Source organism: Symphodus melops (genome assembly GCF_947650265.1).
Source record: "Symphodus melops genome assembly, chromosome: 16".
Lineage (NCBI taxonomy): Eukaryota > Metazoa > Chordata > Actinopteri > Labriformes > Labridae > Symphodus > Symphodus melops.
Genome location: NC_136706.1, coordinates 21919693 through 21939470, shown reverse-complemented (window position 1 = coordinate 21939470; position 19778 = coordinate 21919693). Strand labels below are relative to the sequence as shown.

Here is a 19778-nt window from a genome sequence, read left to right as displayed (position 1 = left end):
AGTCCCTGTCGCATTAATCCCATCCTCATGAAATGCTTTGAAAGTCTAGTCATGTCACACATAAACGTACAACGGCGAAAATAAAGTTTGAAATAAATTAAACTGAACCGTTCCCTGAAAGTCAGAAAGCTAAATTAAGTAAAGAAGTGTTTCACCTCAGAATGATCTTTTTTTTTTTTTAGCATTTCATTTCCAGTCTTCTCCAAACTGTGATTTATGATCATCACACCTAAAACGTGTCCTAACTGTACAATCAAAGCAGAAGGAAAACTATTCATTATTGTTGCTTGCACACATCAATTTTAATTTGCTTGAATTAGGGATTAAAGGGATTTCGGGGGGTCAGGAAGGGACTTGTCAGCTGACAAGGAGTCCAGTGGGCCAGGACCGAGCTCGTCCTAGACCTGTACTGCCTCAGCACCGTCTGCCCTAAGCAGACAAAGCAGCACACAGACATCCAAACTGTGAACACTGCTATGTAAAGTTGTAAAGTCAGCTTTACTGTACGAAGTCAGGTATAGAGCCTACTCTTCTGGGAGACTTCCTGTTTCCTGCTCCTCATCCTGTGTCTCCAGTTCCTTTGTGGACAGGTGCTCAACCACTGCCACGCCAACGCAGACTCCAAACACGTTAACAAAAGAGTTGAAGAGCTCTCTGAAAGACATGCACACCAAAGTAATGTGAAAACAAACATAACAGCTGTCTTATTAATGCGGCATTGCAGAGTGGCTATAAGCAGCATTTATATAGACTGTTTATAAAAAGGGGACAGAGCCAGTGTAATGTCAGCCAGCTCTGTTTGGTAGTAGAGAGATGGACGCTCTGCAGGTTGGACGTCGGAGTGAGATGTAGAAATGCGAGAGGGTGGAAAGCATTACATCATAAAATGCTGTCTTCAGCTAATTAGATAACTGACGACAGCATGTATGTAAATTAATCATTTCATGAACTAAAATAGTATTAATCATAACAACTTACATCGTGACACTTAACATCATTTTTTGCCCTGCTTTTTTAAGCATTGAGCTCAGCAAATGTGCAGACAATATCAGATGGGTCTGGGGGATTATCCTGAAAATAGCCCAATTAAAAAAAAAAAAAAAAACGAATCCCCCCATACATGTCTCATAAACTGAGTATTGAGCTTTGTGTTTTTCTTTCTGACTCAAATGTTTCTTCTTTTTTGTCATATTAACCCAGAGTTTTACAATCTTGAGAGCTAGAACTCGGCAGCTTCATTGATCACTAACTTCACAAACGACAAATGTTAAACACACAGCAGCCATTCCACAACCACCAGCATGGACGCTTCTTGCACAGGCACTTGGATTGTTGTGAGGATAAAGAAGGTCGACGCTGATCCTATTATTGGGAAGTTTGCTGGTCCTGTGCTAATGAATACTGCCATCACCCTGCAGAACAAACAAAGTCAACATTCAAATGTATAAAAAAAGATCTTTGTCCTACATAAGTGCTATTTCTATGAGCTTTTTATTTTCATTTTGTTGTTCAAGGATGTGATCTGACAGCAGCTTACCCGATAGTAAAGATCTGACCGATGCTCAGACTGATGCCGCTGAGTTGAGCAATGAAAATTGCCGTAGCCACCTTATAAAAGACGAAGCCGTTCTTGTTGAGAGCGCTTAAGATGGGCAGCACGAAGCCCGTGACTCTGGGGTTGCTGTGGTTTCTCTCACAGCATGTCGTTGAGAGCTGCAGTGTGTCAAAGCTAAAGACAAAAAGCATCCTCTGTAATCTAACCAAATAAATCTTAAGCTTACAATACCTTCTGTTAAACGTAAACAGCTTTTCCCCCACGTGTAGCTATAATTATAAGTAACCTACACACAAGCTAACGTATTCTTTGTTACCTGGAGGAAGTGAGAAATGCTCTCTTTAATGCACAATAGGTCTCCTTAATGAGTGACCATGGGTTTGTCCTCACCACGGCAACATAGATTGTTGGCAGAAGTATCAGTCCATGGATTATGAGTCTGAAACACAAAACGTAAACCACAGTGACTCCTCATGAACACACAAACTAGTGCTACTGTCATTAAAAGAATTTGCTCCATTTTATTTCCCACTCTGAATAATCTATTAGTGGCAGGATTTAATCCACTCTTAAGATTGACAGGTGAATGAACAGCTTGTTTTAGTCTCCCCACGACTCAAAGCTCTTTTACAGTGCATGTCACACACACACACACACACTGCTATGTAAAGTGTCCATCTGTGTTAAATTAATCCATTCATACACATTTACACGACAAGCAGCAGGAGCGACTTCGGGTGTCCTGAGTGGCCCAGAGACGCGTCAGACTTGGATCAACCTCCTGACCACCAGTTAACAGACGAACTTTTAAAACACAGCTGAAAACACATGTTTTTTTAATATGACTCTTTTGAGACCTCCAAAGACAGTATAGAGGGGTGATCTCTTCTTCCCCTCATTATGCCTCCGTAGCAGTCGTCTGAACAAACATTATAGAATTTTTGTTCCCACATCAAAACGAGCTAAGGTGTATTCAGTCAGAGATATTGTAGAGACATTGTAAAGTAAAGAGAGACGTACATACCCAAGGAGAATACAACAAACGAACAACAGAAGCTTGTAGAGAGAATTCCAGTCATCATGTTTCACTATAAGGCCTGCAATCATGGATGTTACTCCTATTGGCAAGTACCTGGAGAGGATACAGGAGAATTGAAACAGGAAAGGAATACCTGAAGGACTTGTCAAACATCAAACAACTTTATTATTCCAAAAGAAACACAATTTATTTCTCTCATTTAGTAGTTGTACTCAAAGTATAAATTCAAAAACAAAGTGAGAGGGGATTTCTGTTAGAAACCGAACTCTAACTAGAAAATATCTTTAAAAAAAAATAATGCATAAATTATGTTTTCTTATTCAGCATTTCATAAAGATAGAGATTTTCACTTTACCACGTAATCAAGGTTGTCAGCTTCTTGTTGAGCTTGTCCGTGAAGCATATTAACCCAACAAGGGTTTCCCCTTTCTGTCCGATCCTCTTTAGGTTTACTCCAAAGACACAGGCAATCACAATGAGACCCAGTGGGTTGACTCCTCGGACGTACTGACCCAAAACATTCCTCTCAATGGTGATCTGAAACGAGACAGGACACAGACTCAAATGGCATCCTGACAACATCTTCAAAAACATCTTCAAAGAGATGGAAAAATAATTTACCTTTGGCATGGAACCTGGCTCTTGTGATACAATTTTAATCTCCATCACAACTGTCTTATACTATAAAAAAAGTGATCATTTAAGTATTTCATTTGTTACTCCACTGAAAGTTAAAAAAAAACACAAAACTGGACTTATAGCAAACCTGTTCGATGCTAGCCTGAATCAGATTTGCGGGCACCATGTTTCTATAACAGGTGAGGAATAGCCAGAGAATCATTAAACAAATGAGTAAAATAAAAGTCAGGTTGAATGTAACATTTAGAAAATCTTCTTTTTTCTTTACCTCAGTAGGTCGAACAGATCATGAGTCAGGGAATAGACGGTATTACCGTCGGCCTCAATCTTGTCATCAGACAGCAGAACCCCAGGCTTGATAAGGAGAATCAAGAGTAACCCTGCGAAACACATGTCAGAGACATTGATGGCGTGCATGCTTCATCCGTTCCACACGGCCGCCCGTCCTGGTCAGGAAACTCTTGTGAATGAGATTCTGTGATGGTAATGATTTCCAGTTTGCCCCGCACTGCCCCCACACGATTCACAGACAATCTCTGCACAGATCACTCTCAGCCTCACGGATCCCCGGAAGTCATTTTTCCCCTCCTCGTTGTATTTACATGAAGTATTCACCCTTAAAGAATCCTGTTAGTTGTATTCCTGTCTCTGAGTCGTGCATTTGGGTCCTAACGTTAAACACAGCAACAGAAATGTGCACGAAAGCAACGAGTAAGTAAGCAAAATCTCACATTACATGATGTACTCATGTCTTACCTGAAGAAATCGATAGCAGAGTGGTGAAGACGATGTACACGCCTGCAGGCAGAGCCATGTGTTTGGAAAGGCCAGCACTCGGGGAGCAAATTGCTATGAAGAGAAAAGTAAAACACAGGATTTACAACAAAGAATAACGTGACCAACGAGGACATGTATGAGTCATTTAAACAGGACTGCAATAATAATCATTTCATTTGGAAGACACAGTTACATATCCAGGATAATGAGGGCCCTGTGATTGGATAGAACATCAATTAAACATGGTTTAATGAACCGAGCTTGATGAAGCTCTACACTCTTCAGTTTGTGGTGATCCAGCTTTAATGCAGATATGTGGAGCCATGTGGAAGAATCACCAGTTGTATATCTGCCCTATGAACGGAAAGGTTAACCACATTTTTCCATTTATTTCCCCTTCTACAAGATTCTGAGTCTGTTTGACTTTAGCTGCTATAATGTCTAATAGTAGAAAGGTTGTTTTTCTTTTTTCTTTTACTTTGGCTCGAGTTACAAGCTCAGTAAGTTCAAGCAGGAAGACGGGTGTTCTTTCACACATTCATTCACCTTCTCATTCAACCTCAAACCACTCCCCTTGATACTTCCTCTATCTCACTCTGGTGATCAGCTGACCATAGGTGCTGGTGATCAGCTCCCTCCCTGTTTTCTGCGTGTATCATCTAAGTAATTAACCAACCAGACTCTGACTCAACCTTTCTCAACCAATCGCCCTGCTGCCGTCAAACGTTAAAAACAGGCTTACTGGTCACGATTCTTGCAATGATGAGTGGAGTGGTAATCGACTGAATAAGTCGAACGAGGATTATTCCCGGCAGGTCGATCCAATGTTTGTCAATGACTGACAGATCAAAATTCTTAGCGGTCAGGCCAACTACAATCCCTGTGTGAAAAGAAGAGAAATATTATGAATTAAAATGAGGGACATTTGTAATGAAATAGAATGAACCAAAACTTAAAGTAAAAAACGATGCATTTTTTCATATCACATGTCTACCTGCTCCACGTTAGATGTGTCTTTGAAATGTCCATCCTTATTCTAAAAAGTCATTATTGAATCTCTGTTGACATGAAACTAACCGCGTTCCAGTTACACAGTACACACTCAGAAAATCTTCAATATATTGACACTTTATCATTGATCTAAAACTGAACAGACGATGAAAAAGACGCTTCTGGTTATATTTGTTGTTCAAACAGCACAGGTCAGGGAACAGCTGATGCTATCATATCACATTCAGCTTGTCAGTGTCTGAAATGTAATTCCATATGTGGAGAAGATGTCAAACTCCTGCTAACATAACATCAGATAGGAAAGGATTAAATGATACTGTTTATTTGAAATATGGCCAAACGATTTTAACTCTCTTTTTAGCAATTTCGACGAACATCACACAGACACTTTTACAGTGTGTGTCACTGTCAACTAATGTACAACTTATGTTGTTGTTTCTTCTTGCTTGTCCTTGTGTATTTATATAAATATAAATGCAGACAACCAACCTGCCCAGGCACTATATACATGCTAATTAGCCTAATGCTACAATCTGGCTTACATGATTATGTTTATTGATATGCACTGTTCTGATTTTAAATGAATACGTTCAATAAATAAATAAAAGATTCCCCTTCATTCTACAAAAGTCCATCATGTATCCACCAAAAAACTAAACAAAAAAGTTGCACATTTTTTGTTTGTTTTAAAAAACGTTCTTTTCACAGAAACCCGGGAACAGACTCCTGAATGTTTTGTGATTGAGAGTGGTCAAGGCTACCATAGCAACAACAACAACAACAACAAACAACAAATAAAACACATCAACGTCTACACTTCCAATGATGAAACTTTTGCTCTCCAAACATACTAATTAAACCATTTAGAAGGTGCAGATTATCACGGACGAAGCTTCGTTACATCATGTGTTCAAGTTCTTATTTCTGTGACAACTTTATCAACTGGACACTTTAACGAACTGTCGCGTTGCCATGGAAACAAAACGACTTCCAGAGGCCATATCGCCTCCTGTGTTGTTAAGGCGTGAAAATGTTGTCATTTGCAAAGATAAAGTTTTAAAAATTGTTTAAATGAATGATAGAAAACAGACTTTCACTCTACTTAGCCTCTTAATATGACCACTCATAATAAAAACGAGCTCTTATGGCCTCCAATAATAAACTACAACAGCACACACAGCAGGTCAAAAGGTCGACACCTTTTTTAGTTTTCAGTTAAAAACATTTAAACTCCCTGACCTTCAGGCTTTGTTTAAGGTCAATGGTTTGAACTCACCCAGGTAGACAGCCACCGCACTAGACACCACGAACACAGTAAAGGAGGTCATCTTTCCATGCACACTAACACACACTTCAGCTTTCTGTTTGTGTTCAAACCACAGAGATATGAAACGTACATGACGTACATGGTTACCGTTACGAGCTGCGTCATATTTAGGACGTGATGACGCAACTCCAAAACAGAAATGAAAAATAACCGAATAGTTTATCATTTAAAAATAGGCTTCTGGCAATACATCGTACATTTATATTTCATTTAAAGATATTTTTGAAGAACAGAAAAATCAAATATTGAAGTGATCCCGTCTTTTTGAAAGGATGTTTCATGTGAACCACTCTCTAAGGGACAAATCGACCCTCTCCTATTTGTTCAAACAACAAAAGTTATTTTAATTACATTTACATAAAGTACTGACCCCTAAGCAGACAAACTTACAGTGTTCTCCTGTGACCGGTACATTCCTGTTTTTTTTTTTATAATTTATCTCTGGGTTGACACTCCGGCTTTCATGCATTAAGTCAAATCTGGGTTTTTTTCTCAAGAAATTAACTCGTTAATGAAAGAAAACAGGAGCCATTTACTCGCGATATGGACATTCCTGCCATCCACTCATGGGTCATTTTACAGTCCATGGTCATGACCCACTTTCGGGCCCCACTCACCAGTTGAGGACCAGAACCCTCAGAAAAGAATTCGTAGAAGTAGTGACATTGGCACACTTTGATTTATTTAGTTTATCCTTTTATTGACTATTTTAGTTTCCTTTTATTCTTTTATACATTAATAAAAAATTCCGTATATTTATTTTTGATTTCATCACGTCATTTTAATTTTTTAACTCATCATTTCTTATTAAAAGTATTTTTTTTCCAGCTTTTTTATTTTATTTTTGTCACTGTGAGTTCAAAACCTTTTGTAGTTCTATTTATATATATATATATTTTTTAAAATAATTATTTATATATATTGAATTGGTTTTTCACCGTATCTTTATTTTAATATTATTATTTTTATTAAAACTGTTTTATTTCCAGTTTTATTTGATCATTGCATCACGACTACAAGAAAGCCCGTCCTGTTCCGTCGACCTGTTAACTGACAAGTCAAACCAAGGAGACGACAAAAATCAGGTACCTGACCCCGAAGTTTTGCGTGGGGTGGGGGGCCAACTTCACGCAGGTCTGGTTGGGTGGTTGGATTCGTCCATCTGTCGTTGACCGCAGTCCAACACAGCGTGCAGCGTGTGCGTGTGTCTGCGCGCGCGCACGGACGAATCCGACCATCCAACCAAATGTAACGGTTCATGTTGTAAAGTCAGTAGTTGATTATGTGTTTCGTGTGAACCACTCTCTACGGGACAAATCGACCCTCTCGTATTTGTTCAAACAACAAAAGTTATTTTAATGACATTTACATAAAGTGCTGACCCCTAAGCAGACAAACGTACAGTGTTCTCCTGTGACCGCTACATTCCTGTTTTTATTATTATTATAATTTATCTCTGGGTTGACACTCCGGCTTTCATGCATTAAGTCAAATCTGGGTTTTTTTCTCAAGAAATTAACTCGTTAATGAAAGAAAACAGGAGCCGTTTACTCGCGATATGGACATTCCTGCCATCCACTCATGGGTCATTTTACAGTCCATGGTCATGAGCCACTTTCGGGCCCCACTCACCAGTTGAGGACCAGAACCCCCTTAAGTCAGAAAAGAATTTGTAGAAGTAGTGACATTGGCACACTTTGATTTCCGTTTGAGTATTGACTATTTTAGTTTCCTTTTATTCTTTTATACATTAATAAAAAATTCCGTATATTTATTTTTGATTTCATCACGTCATTTTAATTTTTTAACTCATCATTTCTTATTAAAAGTATTTTTTTTCCAGCTTTTTTATTTTATTTTTGTCACTGTGAGTTCAAAACCTTTTGTAGTTCTATTCATATATATATATATATATATATATATATATATATATATATATATATATATATATATATATATATATATATATATATATATATATATATATATATTATTTATATATATTGAATTGGTTTTTCATCGTATCTTTATTTTAACATTATTATTTTTATTAAAACTGTTTTATTTCCAGTTTTATTTTATCATTGCATCACGACTACAAGAAAGACCGTCCTGTTCCGTCGACCTGTTAACTGACAAGAGAGTCCACCAATAGAATGCTCTGTTTCTTTAGTGACGTGTAACACTAGCCAATCAGCGCTCCTTTTCCCGCCCTCTGTGCGGATGACGCCTGAGCTGCGTCTTGGCTGACGTTAGATTGCAAGTCCACGGCTTCAGAGACGCCACCGGCAGGCAGTCGCTCCCTCCCGGAGGTTTTAGCTTCTATTTCTACTTAGATTAATAAAGTAGTTTCCCCATCCTCAGCGGACTATCGCAGCTTCTGCACCGAGATGGCGGCGGAGATAGCGAAAGGTGTGGCTCAGGTTTCAGTGGGTAAGAAAGAAACTGGCCCAGATAGCTGTAGCATTGTTAGCTAGCTCCTATAGACATGTGAGAGGTGCGTATTGCATCACTTTGTTTTAGCTTGCAGGCTAATGCTTATTTGGCCTTTGGTTTGATTAACAATAAGCATGCTTACACAGTGAATGAAGCCCCTTTTAATGAATGAAAGTCAGGGTGAAATGTGAAAATATCTGACATTTAATTCAGTCATGACAGCTGTCAGTCTAACCTACTGTAATGAAACCGACCTTGCGTTGTCATTTTTAATAGTCTATGTTTTTATAAACGTGTAAAAATAGTCAGCAGGATCAGGTTCTGTAAGATATTTCAGTCAAATGTTTAAATGTAGTTTCGGTTTCGTGGCTACTTGTGAGGTGTGGTTACACAGAGTGAGGTTAACTCCATTAGATGTTAAAAAGACAAACAAAGAGGATTAAGTACACGCCTACATTAGACAATAATTCAGTGACAAGTAGTTAAAAAAAACCCAGAAATTAGGGTTAGGGTTAATGTACATTTTTTTTAAACTACATTTACATTATGGTTTAATGTGCATAGGTCGATATTTAGATGATTTAGTGAGTGACCATGAATGCTCGTTCTTACACTCACAGTGGTTGTTTTAGTTTCAGGTTTGTTGTTTATTGCTTTAATTAGGTTTGTAATGCTCTAAGTAGGGGAGGAGATCTGCAGTGATGTTATAACCAGTGAACTTATAAATGTAGAGCACGTCAGGAGCTCTTAACCAAAAATCAGATCTCTATATTGTTATTTCACTATTAAAAATCTCAGAAGTTAAGAAACAAAATGTTTACCTCGTTTGAAAATATATCAATATATCTTCAAAAGTCAGTATATTGCACAGGCCTTGTCATCTCAATTAACAATCTCAGACTAAATCAAAAACATGTCTGAAGAAACGCAGAGTAAATAGTCAACCCTAAAGATGTGCAAGGAAAGGGAAGAGTCGTCTCGTTTATTGTTTTATAATCCGCGTCGAGCAGTCGAGTAAACATCAACCACAGAGCGCTCATTGTCAGTCTGCCTCTGATCCTCAGGTGAGCTGTACGTGTCGGATAAATGTGGCAGCGACCAGGACGGAGATGGCACGGAGCAGAAGCCTTTCAAAACTCCTCTGAAGGTAAACGGGCTTAAAGAACCTCTGAAGTGAAATGTTGTTGTTGTTGTTGTTGTTGTTGTTGTTGTTGTAATCCTCGCTGGTCGATCCAGACGTACCGATGCGTCTGTCAGCTTCTCATTGTGTCGTTGAATCAATCCTCGCAGGCTCTGTTGTCCGTTGGGAAGGAGCCGTTCCCCACCATCTACGTAGAGTCACAGAAGGAAGGAGAGGTCGGTTTCTCTTGTCTCCTCGTTACATAAACAAGCCTGAACTTTTTCTGGCTTTTTATTGGACGTCGTCAGCTCGCTGCTCGGCCTCCTCACGTTTCTGTGTTTTTCTCCTCTCCTCCCTCAGCGTTGGGCTGTAATCTCTAAGACTCAGATGAAGAATGCAAAGAAGGCCTTCAACAGGGAGCAGTCGAAGAATGAATCCAAAGAGAAGAAAGAGGTGAGTGAGCTTCACCTCAGCTCCTCCTGCAGCAACAGAAAACAGAAAGTTAGACTTCTGGACCCGCGGTAATCAGAGACTCAAATACTCGCCCTGAGACGCTCGTGCTCCATGTTTCTGTGTGCAGGCCGAGGACACTGACAGGAGAGAGAAGAACCTGGAAGAAGCCAAGAAGATCACCATTGAGAAGGACTCCAGCCTTCCTGAGCCTGACGCTGTAAGTCTGACACGGGTCGTTTGGTTTCTCTAAGCTGCAAAGGAAAATATGATTCCACTTTGATTTGGGTTGAAAATAATTAGTTTTATAAAAGCAACAATAAGGGTCGATTGTCGCCTAGTGATGAATGCAGCCGTGATAAAGGTGGAAGGTTAAAAATGTCATCTTTACTTTTTTAATAGTGATAGTAAAAGTGCAATTATAATTTTCATTTATATTATGCACAATCATTTTGAAATGTAGTTGTCAGCAAAATCAAGATTTTTAACGTTACACAACTCTGAATACAGCTGTCAAAAGCTGTTTTAAAAGTCACTCACGAGATGATTCAGAGAACATTTCTCACCAGTTGTGTGAAAGCTCTAATCTCGTGTTTTGTTTTTTTACAGATTAAAATCCAACATCTGGAGGCCAAGCGAGGTCAGAGAGTCAAAGTGTTTGGATGGGTTCATCGCCTCAGGAGGCAGGGTGAGCAGCACCACACACCACACATGAAGAAAAGGTTCATGTCTCAGGCTGCTGGTCGCTGACGGACCGTTTGTGTGTTTGTCTCCTAAAGGGAAGAACTTGATGTTCATCGTGCTCAGAGATGGAACTGGTTTCCTCCAGTGTGTCCTGTCTGATAAACTGGTAACATTTCCCCCATTTAACCTTTTTTTAATTTTTTATTATTATTATTTTTTCCTACTGTCACTCGCACAGATGCTTTCATTTTTAGTCTTCATCTACGATATCTAACACGTCTAACAAGACGAGCCATCTTTGATCAAACATGTTCTGGTGAAACAGCAGACTCAATGAAGGTAGAGGATTTTATTTAAGACCAGATATCTTCTTTTCTTTGTGCACTACTTACACATCTTCACCCGTCTCTCATAAAGCTTGTGGCCTCACACAAGCTCAACATTAAACTACTAAAGGAACAAACAGGCCCCCCCCCCCTCGATAGTCTGAGTGGAACCGCGAGGTCACCGAGGTTTATCATCAACTAATGCACACGTTCAATCAATATCACAGCTTTTTAAGAGTCCATGTAAAGCTTCATGTAAACTTAGTTCCTATCTCTGACTTGTTTCCTCCCTCCTGTCTTCAGTGTCAGTGCTACAACGGCCTGGTGTTGTCCACAGAGAGCACGGTAGCTCTGTACGGCACCGTCACTCCAGTTCCTGAGGGGAAACAGGTAAACACGCCTGCTGCACAACATAAACCTGACACGCACACGCGGCTTGACATGGTACAGTCTCTGCAGGGACCTGGTCCCTGGTTCAAGTCCCTGTGTGAGCCGATGTATAGAAGTCTGGTCTGGGAGCTGGAGAGGTGCCAGGTCACTTCATGTTATGAGTCATTCTCAATCCTGGTTTTGGTTTTTGTTACGACACAGTAATCCTGCAGGTTTGCTGCTTCCTGTCTCGGCCAGTTCTCCCGTGAAAAAGAAGTTTCTTCATCTCAACGGGACCAACCTGGTTAAATAAAATCAAAATAAATGAGTTCTTGTCTTCCCCTCCCAGGCGCCCGGAGGCCACGAGCTGCACTGTGACTTCTGGGAGCTGATTGGTTTGGCCCCGGCAGGCGGCGCAGACAACCTGCTGAACGAAGAGTCCGACGTGGACGTCCAGCTGAATAACCGCCACATGCTGATCCGAGGGGAGAACGTGTCCAAGATCCTCCGAGTGCGCTCCACCGTCACGCAGTGCTTCAGGGACCACTTCTTCAGCCGCGGATACTACGAGGTGAAACGCAATGCGACCTTACACGTTAACCAGAGAGCACCAACGCTAACCTGCTAGCACAACAACGCAGCCCGAGATGAGGACAGTTTGGTCCGCCTTTTAGCGCTATACGCCCCATCGCGCCCCTCCTGATCTAATCTAACCTTAAAGCTAACCGTCGCTTGAACTGTAGTCATGGCTGGAGTTGAGTATTATGGCGTTGGTGCCCAAGGGCGACATCTACTGGATCGAAAGGTCACACATTCTTCCTTTTCAAGTCGAGAGATGATGTGATGAGTAGAAAATAAAAGCTGTACGCCTGGTCTTTGATGATCAGCCCGCTGCGTCCTATCATAAATCACTTCTTCTTCTTCTCTGCTCTTAAAACGGCTGCAGATATGATGGAGGCAGCAACGATAGAAACCTTCTGTGCAGGTGACATGGCGTCTTTAGGTTTTAACCGGCACGTCTAATCGCTCACTTTAACAGATAATTCCAGCTTGAAACACTCAAACAAATACTCGGTCTCTCATGAGGTTTCTTATCGCCCTCTTTGGGTGTCACTAAAAAGCCATCCGCCTGCTGAGAGTCAAACGACCATGTCCAATGTTTTGTTCGTCTGGTTGTAGATCACTCCTCCCACGATGGTGCAGACTCAGGTGGAGGGCGGCTCCACGCTCTTTAACTTCAACTACTTTGGCGAGGAGGCGTACCTGACGCAGTCCTCCCAGCTCTACCTGGAGACCTGCATACCTGCCCTGGGGGACACCTTCTGCATCGCCCAGTCTTACCGGGCCGAGCAGTCCCGCACTCGCAGACACCTGTCTGAGTGAGACTTCTTCTGTTTTCATGAATCCAAACCATCTTCATGTTTTGTTCCTCTAAAGGTTCAGCTCTCTGGCTTTTTGTTGTTGTTGTTGTTGTTACAGCCAATCAGATCACGCTGCATTCAGGTTTGACTTTAATCTTGATAAACGTGTTCCCTGTGTTCAGATACACTCACATCGAGGCCGAGTGTCCCTTCTTGACCTTCGACGATCTGCTCACCAGACTGGAGGATCTGGTGTGTGACGTGGTCGACCGAGTGCTCAAATCTCCTGCTGCTCAGCTTCTCTACGACATCAACCCCGTACGTCCCCTTCTCCGTTTATTCAAAGCAGACAGTGTGAAACGCTGACTCAGCATGTAGCGGTAGCATCCTGATTAACTCTGACGCACTTTATGATGAGGTAGCATTCAGTCATGTTTCTGGGGCGTTTTTTTAAGACGTTTAACTGAGATGCCAACATATTCTTAACTTTTATTTTCTAAGAACTTCAAACCTCCCAAGAGGCCGTTCAAGAGGATGAACTACACTGAAGCCATCGAGTGGCTCCGAGAGCACGACTACAAGAAGGAAGACGGGACTTACTACGAGTTTGGAGAGGTGACGACCAAACACACAAACGGATCATTCAAGATTTCATTCCTTTTCACTTCCTTAATCGTCTCTCAGATCTTCCTCCGAACATCACTAGCTTATTCTTCTTTCCTTGTGGAAGCTAACCTCGCCTGTTCTGTCATCTCTCAGGATATCCCCGAGGCTCCAGAGAGGCTGATGACCGACACCATCAACGAGACCATCCTGCTCTGCCGTTTCCCGGCTGAGATCAAATCCTTCTACATGCAGCGCTGCGCTGACGACAGACGCCTCACCGAGTCGGTGCGTACCTCGGCGGCACATCGCTCCAAAAAGGCAACTGGACGGGTCGAAGATCACAAACACCTTCCACCTCGTCTCCTCCGAAATCCTCCTTCAGCTCTAAACTGAATTTTCGTAGGAGAGGGGAATCGTCTTCAAGATCTTCAACCCTAGTCCAGTTGCCTTCGGATCAAGCAGCGATGAGTAAAAAACCCAACATGGGTGACTTTATATCAGGCTGTGTGATAGTTCTGTAAACCAGCACGTCTGTTTCTCTCCCACCTGTGTGGAGAATCAGGGATGAGGCATGGTGGTGATACTGTTAGCATCAGTGAACATGTGACCCTGATGACGTGTGTGTGTGTGTCCGTGCTGCAGGTCGACGTTCTGATGCCAAACGTGGGTGAGATCGTTGGAGGCTCGATGCGTATCTGGGACTCTGAGGAGCTGCTGGAGGGATACAAGAGGGAGGGGATTGACCCCACCCCGTACTACTGGTACACCGACCAGGTAACAGAGAAGAGCTAATCCTGTGTGTTGGGTATCATTTGTGACGCGGTGTACCATAGACTGTTTAGGTAGTCATTTCAAAAGGGAACTTGTGTTTAAGTTCATACAACCTGCAGCTGATGAGCCGTCATCCAGACGTCGAGCTTAATAAAAACAAACAACCCAAATGTGGAGGCTTTCAAACAACGGCTCACAAAACACACAAGTACTCTCCAGAAACGCACAGCTTCCGTCCAATTAGCGGCCGGCAGACAGATGCACAAACAAGAAAACAAAACAAAGCCTCAGAACGACAAACACACCTGACACGTGTGAGACTCACAGGCGTGACGACCTGCTAACACAGACTTCTTAGATAGAGACGTGTGCGTGCATGAGAATGATGATGTCACAAAGAGAAGTGACGAAGCCCTGCTGATTGCATGAATCTGTCGAGGGCTTGTCCTTCCTGTGTTGCCGTATTTCAGCGTCGGTGTGCGTTAACAGGCTGGTGTGTGTTTGTGTGTTTCAGAGGAAATACGGCACGTGTCCTCACGGCGGCTACGGTCTGGGTCTGGAGCGCTTCCTCACCTGGCTGCTGAACAGACATCACATCCGAGACGTCTGCCTGTACCCTCGCTTCATCCAGCGCTGCCGACCATGAACAAACACACACACACACACACACACACGCTCGCAGTCATCTCTCAAACACACACATTCTGTTACACACCCGGCTTGTGGCAGCACTCTGTAAGTTGTCAATCCCAGAATTTTCAGTTTTTCCTTCAGCTGTTTGATTTTCTGCAGAGTTCAGTCAGGCTGACCTCCATCATCTCAGACGGTTAGAAGTCTTCACAGCTTCGTCCTTGTTTGACCTCTAAACCCTCGGCCTGTGCTCGTGGCCTCTTACTTGAATCGTAAGAAACAGCTGCTTGAAGTAGTTTCCTGTGATCGTACAGAACCTCTGCCAGTCTTGTTAAAAAGCCTAAATATTGCAAATGTGCTTTTGATTTCTGCGAAACAACAGCTTGTTCCACTTTGGGTTTATTATCTATGATTCCCTTTCTATTCATCATAAAACCCCCAAACTACAACGTCGAAAAAACCGGACTTCTGCTTCTCCAAATACTTTCTAAAAAAAGATTCAGTGAAGAGTGAAATGTTCTGTGTTACACTGACAAGCTGCCGTACAATCTTATTAAAAAAAAAAAAAAAAAACGCGCCTCCATTCTCAGAACACATGCCATGAGGTTGCACGAAGAAGATGCATTTTAAAAGTAATGACAAGCCAAGTTTCCTCTGGAAATAAAAGGATCACACTCGTTTATGTGAAGACATCAGAAGCACTGAGGACAAAAACGATCCCGTCATTTAAAGATGCTTAAAGTCCAGTTTCAGTATAATGCAGCTCTGCAGGAAACATCAGCACCTCTCGTGTTTACATTTTTCATCTTGGTCACCTTTAAGTGCAGATACAGAACATCTGAATCATGATCAACGCAGCTCTGCCACACACACACACACACACACACACACACACACACACACACACACACACACACACACACACACACACACACACACACACACACACACACAACTACTGTAAATCTGCTGTTCTGTCGATGGTTTCTGTGAAGCTTCTGTTTGGTTCAGACTGAGATCACAGACGCCTTGGCTCCTGCTTTCGTGCTCTTCTCTTGTATCTGGGAACATGACACTTGGTAGCTGACGTACACAGAGCGCTCCCTGGAGATCAAAGATGGAACTGAAGGATTAAAAAAAACAAAAACCTCATGTGTATGTGCTCCGCCTCTTCATGTGAAAATAAAAACTGCACTTCACTACGAGTGTTCGAGGGTTTCTTTTAGTCCTCGTTTGAATCACTTCCTCTCAGACTCGACCTGCTGCGCACAGACTGTTGGGTCATCCTGATTGTACTTCTGTCCGTCTGCAGGGCAGGTTTGATGTTTCATCTTTCTAACATAAATGCATTAAGAGACTTCAAAGTCCCCTCAGCAGCAGCCGGCCTGCAAGGTGAGTATGTGATGAGAAACTCTGATTTACAGATGTGTTTTATTTGATGGGGACGGACACAATAAACAGCCATCCATAGTTAGACTCATTGTTTCTTGCAGATGCAAATGAGCAACTCTCTCTCTCTGGTTTCCGACTCTGTCCTCTGTCCTATATCACGAATGGAGGCAGAAAACAAACGTTAAAAAACAAAGAAAAAATGATTTTTAAAGAGTGACGTTCAGTCTCAGATTTCATCAGTACACGAATGACACACGTGGAAGTAAAAAGAATTAGAATAAGCTTTAGCAATGTTAATGTTTTCCATGCTAGTTAAGCCATTTGAGTTTTATTAAGAGGAAATTTGCGTGCAGTAAAGAAGCCAAAGGTCGGACTCGAACCCGCACAGTTTACAGTTTAATTTATGTTAACGGCAGTTCAGTTTCAGAGGTGAAGTGGTGTCTGAAACAAACAGAGGGTGAACAGCCTCTGTTCTAGTTTTAGTAAAGTTAACTTTTTAAAATGGGGAGATAGGACTGTACCCAGAGGACGGAGGAAGATGGAGAACCTGGAGATGAGTTAATGTGGAGAACATGCAAACTGAAAAAAAAAGGGCCAAAGGAACCTTTTACACTGTAGGGGGCGCCACGGTTTAGCTGGACTGTGGGGAATCCAGAGAACCTGGAGAGAACCCATCCACCTTTCTGCTCAAAGTGATGCCTCTAATTTAGCTCCACTCAATCCTCAGTGTTTGATGAAGTTATGAAACCTTCTCGGCCATGAAGGTCTTTGGGTCAACCACTTTCTCCTTAAGATATTAAGATACTTTCCTCACTTCCAAAATCCTTTGCTTCTCACTTGGTGCTTTTACTTTCTCAAAGGACCTTGAGCACTCTGCTGGAGGACTTTCTTTTGGATGCTACACGTCTCCTGACGAAGGGTGCTATTTGTTCCCATCTCGACCATCGGAATATCAAATGTTTCATCCTGGTTGTGTGTAGTTTTTCTTAACCTCTTTTTTAAACTGCCCCATCCTATTCTGTGTACCAGAGGCCTCCAGTGTGTCCACAGGCCGGTCTGAACTCTCTTTATTTTGACGTCCTTTGGGAGGTTTTAAATCATTATTTTCTCTCTCCGGCAAGGCTCCTTCATTCTCCAGCTCAAGATGCTCTCTTTCAGCGGCGGCTGCTTTGTGCTGGAAAATGGTCCTCTGTGCTTCTCTCTCAGTGCTCAAACAGCCCCGCTGCTGTGTGTTTTCACAGCTCTCTGAACTTTGTGTTCGTATTTGTTCAATGTTTTGTAACTCCTGTCGAAGGACATCGACTTCATCTCTATTAGACCTCAGCAGCCCTAACGCTCTAAAGTAGCGCATGTCAATGTCCTCCAACAACTCTTTACAATGATTCACTCTCCTCTGCTCCTGCTCTAATCGCAGCCTGAGGTCCATGCGGTCTTTTTCCAGGGCGTCCTGCTTCATCTTCTCTTTGACTGGCTCTTCCACCAGCCTCTCTGAGCCCTCTAGCTGTTGACATCCTATTACTAAATTCAACGCCTGGCGAAGGGCATTGACTATCTTTCTGTCAGGCCCCGGCAGCTAAAGTGTGCCCCAGTATTTCATCTCGATGTCCCATAACCTCTTACTCTGACGCTTCACCTCCCCCGCTTTCCATTTCACAACCAGACTCAGCTCCTTTAGCTCTCTTTTGAGAGCCTCGTTCTCTCTCTCTCTTCATCGAGCCATGTGTTTGTCAGGCCGACACCACTTGTACTTCGTACCCTCTGATCTGCTCCACCTGTTGAAGTGGTTTCAGCTCCTGAGACCTCAAGACGCTCTCTTTGTGCAATGCACTCGTCTATTTCTCTCAGAAAATCTCTATCTTTCCCCATGATTTTTGGTAGAACAAAGTCCTCAAAGGGGTCGTCCATTGCTTGTCCCATCTCTCCTCCCCGGGCTTGTAATGAATCAGACTAATACGTCTGTCTACGGCAGCTAGTCCTCAGCTGAAAAGCCCCACGACGTACCCCAGTTTCATACTTCACACTGCAGCTCCTCTGTCTCCTCAGCAACAGCCAGGGAGCATCATTACAGCAGTGGCTTTGCTGTCTCAGAGAACCGGCACACCACACCACAGCCTGACAGCCAGAGACCAGAGACCACACCCTGACCACACCCTGACCACACCCTGACCGCACCCTGACCACACCCTGAACACACCCTGAACACACCCTGACCATTCTGAAGCCCTGGACAAGGTTTCAGTGGTCACCGCTTTTATTGCAGCCACTTTGAACACCATAGATAAAGAAAAGTGTCTTTCATCTTTATATTTAACAGTTTTCAATTTCTTTATTTTAAAATAAAAAATATATTTTTAAACAAACATGAACAAAATGGTCATAATTCTTATAGATATATACAAAATAGAATGAATTAAAATTCCACAGTGTCGCAGAACAAACAATATCAAACAAGTCGGTGCTGGGAGCAGCAGGGGATGATTTTATATGTATTTAAAATTCTACCTGGAGAGAAAAGATGAGCATTTGTGAAGCAAGTTTCTGCTTCCTCTGAGCTCTTCGCATTTTTCTTACAAGGAAGAAGGAAATAATGCTTTCAGCCTGAGTTATGGACAAACTGGTTCCAGTTGAATGAAATGTGAGAAGGAAACAATCCAACAAAGACAGGAGATTTTCTGTTGATTAAAGCTGTTTTTATTTTCATAGTTTGACCCTTTTTTAATTAAATATTATACCCATTAATTTTTTTTAAAAGTCCAGATTTAGTTAGATACTTTTTTTTCTATTTTCCTTTATGATTTTTATTTTATGTTGTTTGGATGTAACTGACTGGCCATCCTGCTTTGATAATTTTTGATGAATGACCACCAGGCCAAAGTACAGTATGTACACAAATAATGGCACATAGCAAAGAGTGATGTAGACAGATGTGTATGTATTACCTTGAGCTGCTTCATGAAAATATAAGCTCTATTTAAAATATGTAGAGGTTAAAAAACAACAGAAGTGGAGCAGCTTTGTCCTTCCAGTGCACAATGAATTACCCAACAAATCCCCGACACACAGTGAGCACCCAGCTTCCATTCATGGTTTCATGGGAGGCTTTTGTTTCTCTTTTCCTTCCTCCTTTAAAAAATAAATAAATGATTTCCTCTTTTCCCCACTTTCATGTACTTGTAATCCTCCATTGTCTTAAATCTGCCCTACATCTGGCTTTAAAAAGAGTTATTATTACTACACCTGACACACGCACGCGCGCACACACACACACACACACACACACACACT

General features: G+C 42.0%; 3 protein-coding genes across 7 annotated transcripts in view; 2 read left to right on the top strand and 1 right to left on the bottom strand.

The window, feature by feature from the left end:
* The window catches only part of sowahb (sosondowah ankyrin repeat domain family member B), a 236346-nt gene that overhangs the window by 17068 nt on the left and 199500 nt on the right, over positions 1–19778 (top strand). The gene's annotated exons all lie outside the window — the stretch shown is intronic.
* Positions 274–19774, bottom strand: LOC306837509 (excitatory amino acid transporter 3-like). 3 transcript variants are annotated; one of them, XM_079365238.1, is made up of 14 exons: positions 19760–19774; positions 6298–6349; positions 4753–4890; positions 3990–4082; positions 3502–3613; positions 3361–3403; positions 3216–3275; positions 2950–3131; positions 2580–2687; positions 1872–1994; positions 1538–1729; positions 1278–1412; positions 529–654; positions 274–429 (listed from the first exon to the last, which is right to left on the bottom strand). In XM_079365238.1, the coding sequence occupies exons 2-14, from the start codon at positions 6347–6349 to the stop codon at positions 399–401; spliced, it is 1395 nt and encodes a 464-aa protein (XP_079221364.1). In that variant the 5' UTR covers positions 19760–19774; the 3' UTR covers positions 274–398. The 3 variants fall into 3 exon arrangements, with proteins under 3 accessions (XP_079221364.1, XP_079221363.1, XP_079221365.1); XM_079365237.1 differs by lacking the exon at positions 19760–19774 and having other exon boundaries at positions 6298–6377; XM_079365239.1 differs by lacking the exons at positions 4753–4890; positions 6298–6349; positions 19760–19774 and adding an exon at positions 4557–4638.
* nars1 (asparaginyl-tRNA synthetase 1) lies at positions 8589–16248 on the top strand. 2 transcript variants are annotated; one of them, XM_079365233.1, is made up of 15 exons: positions 8589–8760; positions 9849–9931; positions 10075–10140; positions 10265–10357; positions 10485–10574; positions 10964–11042; positions 11134–11204; positions 11668–11754; positions 12083–12304; positions 12913–13112; positions 13277–13412; positions 13596–13709; positions 13854–13985; positions 14343–14474; positions 14986–16248. In XM_079365233.1, the coding sequence occupies exons 1-15, from the start codon at positions 8739–8741 to the stop codon at positions 15115–15117; spliced, it is 1659 nt and encodes a 552-aa protein (XP_079221359.1). In that variant the 5' UTR covers positions 8589–8738; the 3' UTR covers positions 15118–16248. The 2 variants fall into 2 exon arrangements, with proteins under 2 accessions (XP_079221359.1, XP_079221358.1); XM_079365232.1 differs by having other exon boundaries at positions 8589–8781.

Coding starts and splice junctions, on each gene's coding strand:
- LOC306837509 (XM_079365238.1), bottom strand. CDS start 6,349: ATGACCTCCTTTACTGTGTTCGTGGTGTCTAGTGCGGTGGCTGTCTAC. Junction 3,276..3,360: donor TTCAGGCTAGCATCGAACAG/GTTTGCTATAAG, acceptor CTTTTTTTATAG/TATAAGACAGTTGTGATGGA. Junction 2,688..2,949: donor CTGACAACCTTGATTACGTG/GTAAAGTGAAAA, acceptor TATCCTCTCCAG/GTACTTGCCAATAGGAGTAA.
- nars1 (XM_079365232.1), top strand. CDS start 8,739: ATGGCGGCGGAGATAGCGAAAGGTGTGGCTCAGGTTTCAGTGG. Junction 10,358..10,484: donor AATCCAAAGAGAAGAAAGAG/GTGAGTGAGCTT, acceptor TTCTGTGTGCAG/GCCGAGGACACTGACAGGAG. Junction 13,710..13,853: donor CTTACTACGAGTTTGGAGAG/GTGACGACCAAA, acceptor GTCATCTCTCAG/GATATCCCCGAGGCTCCAGA.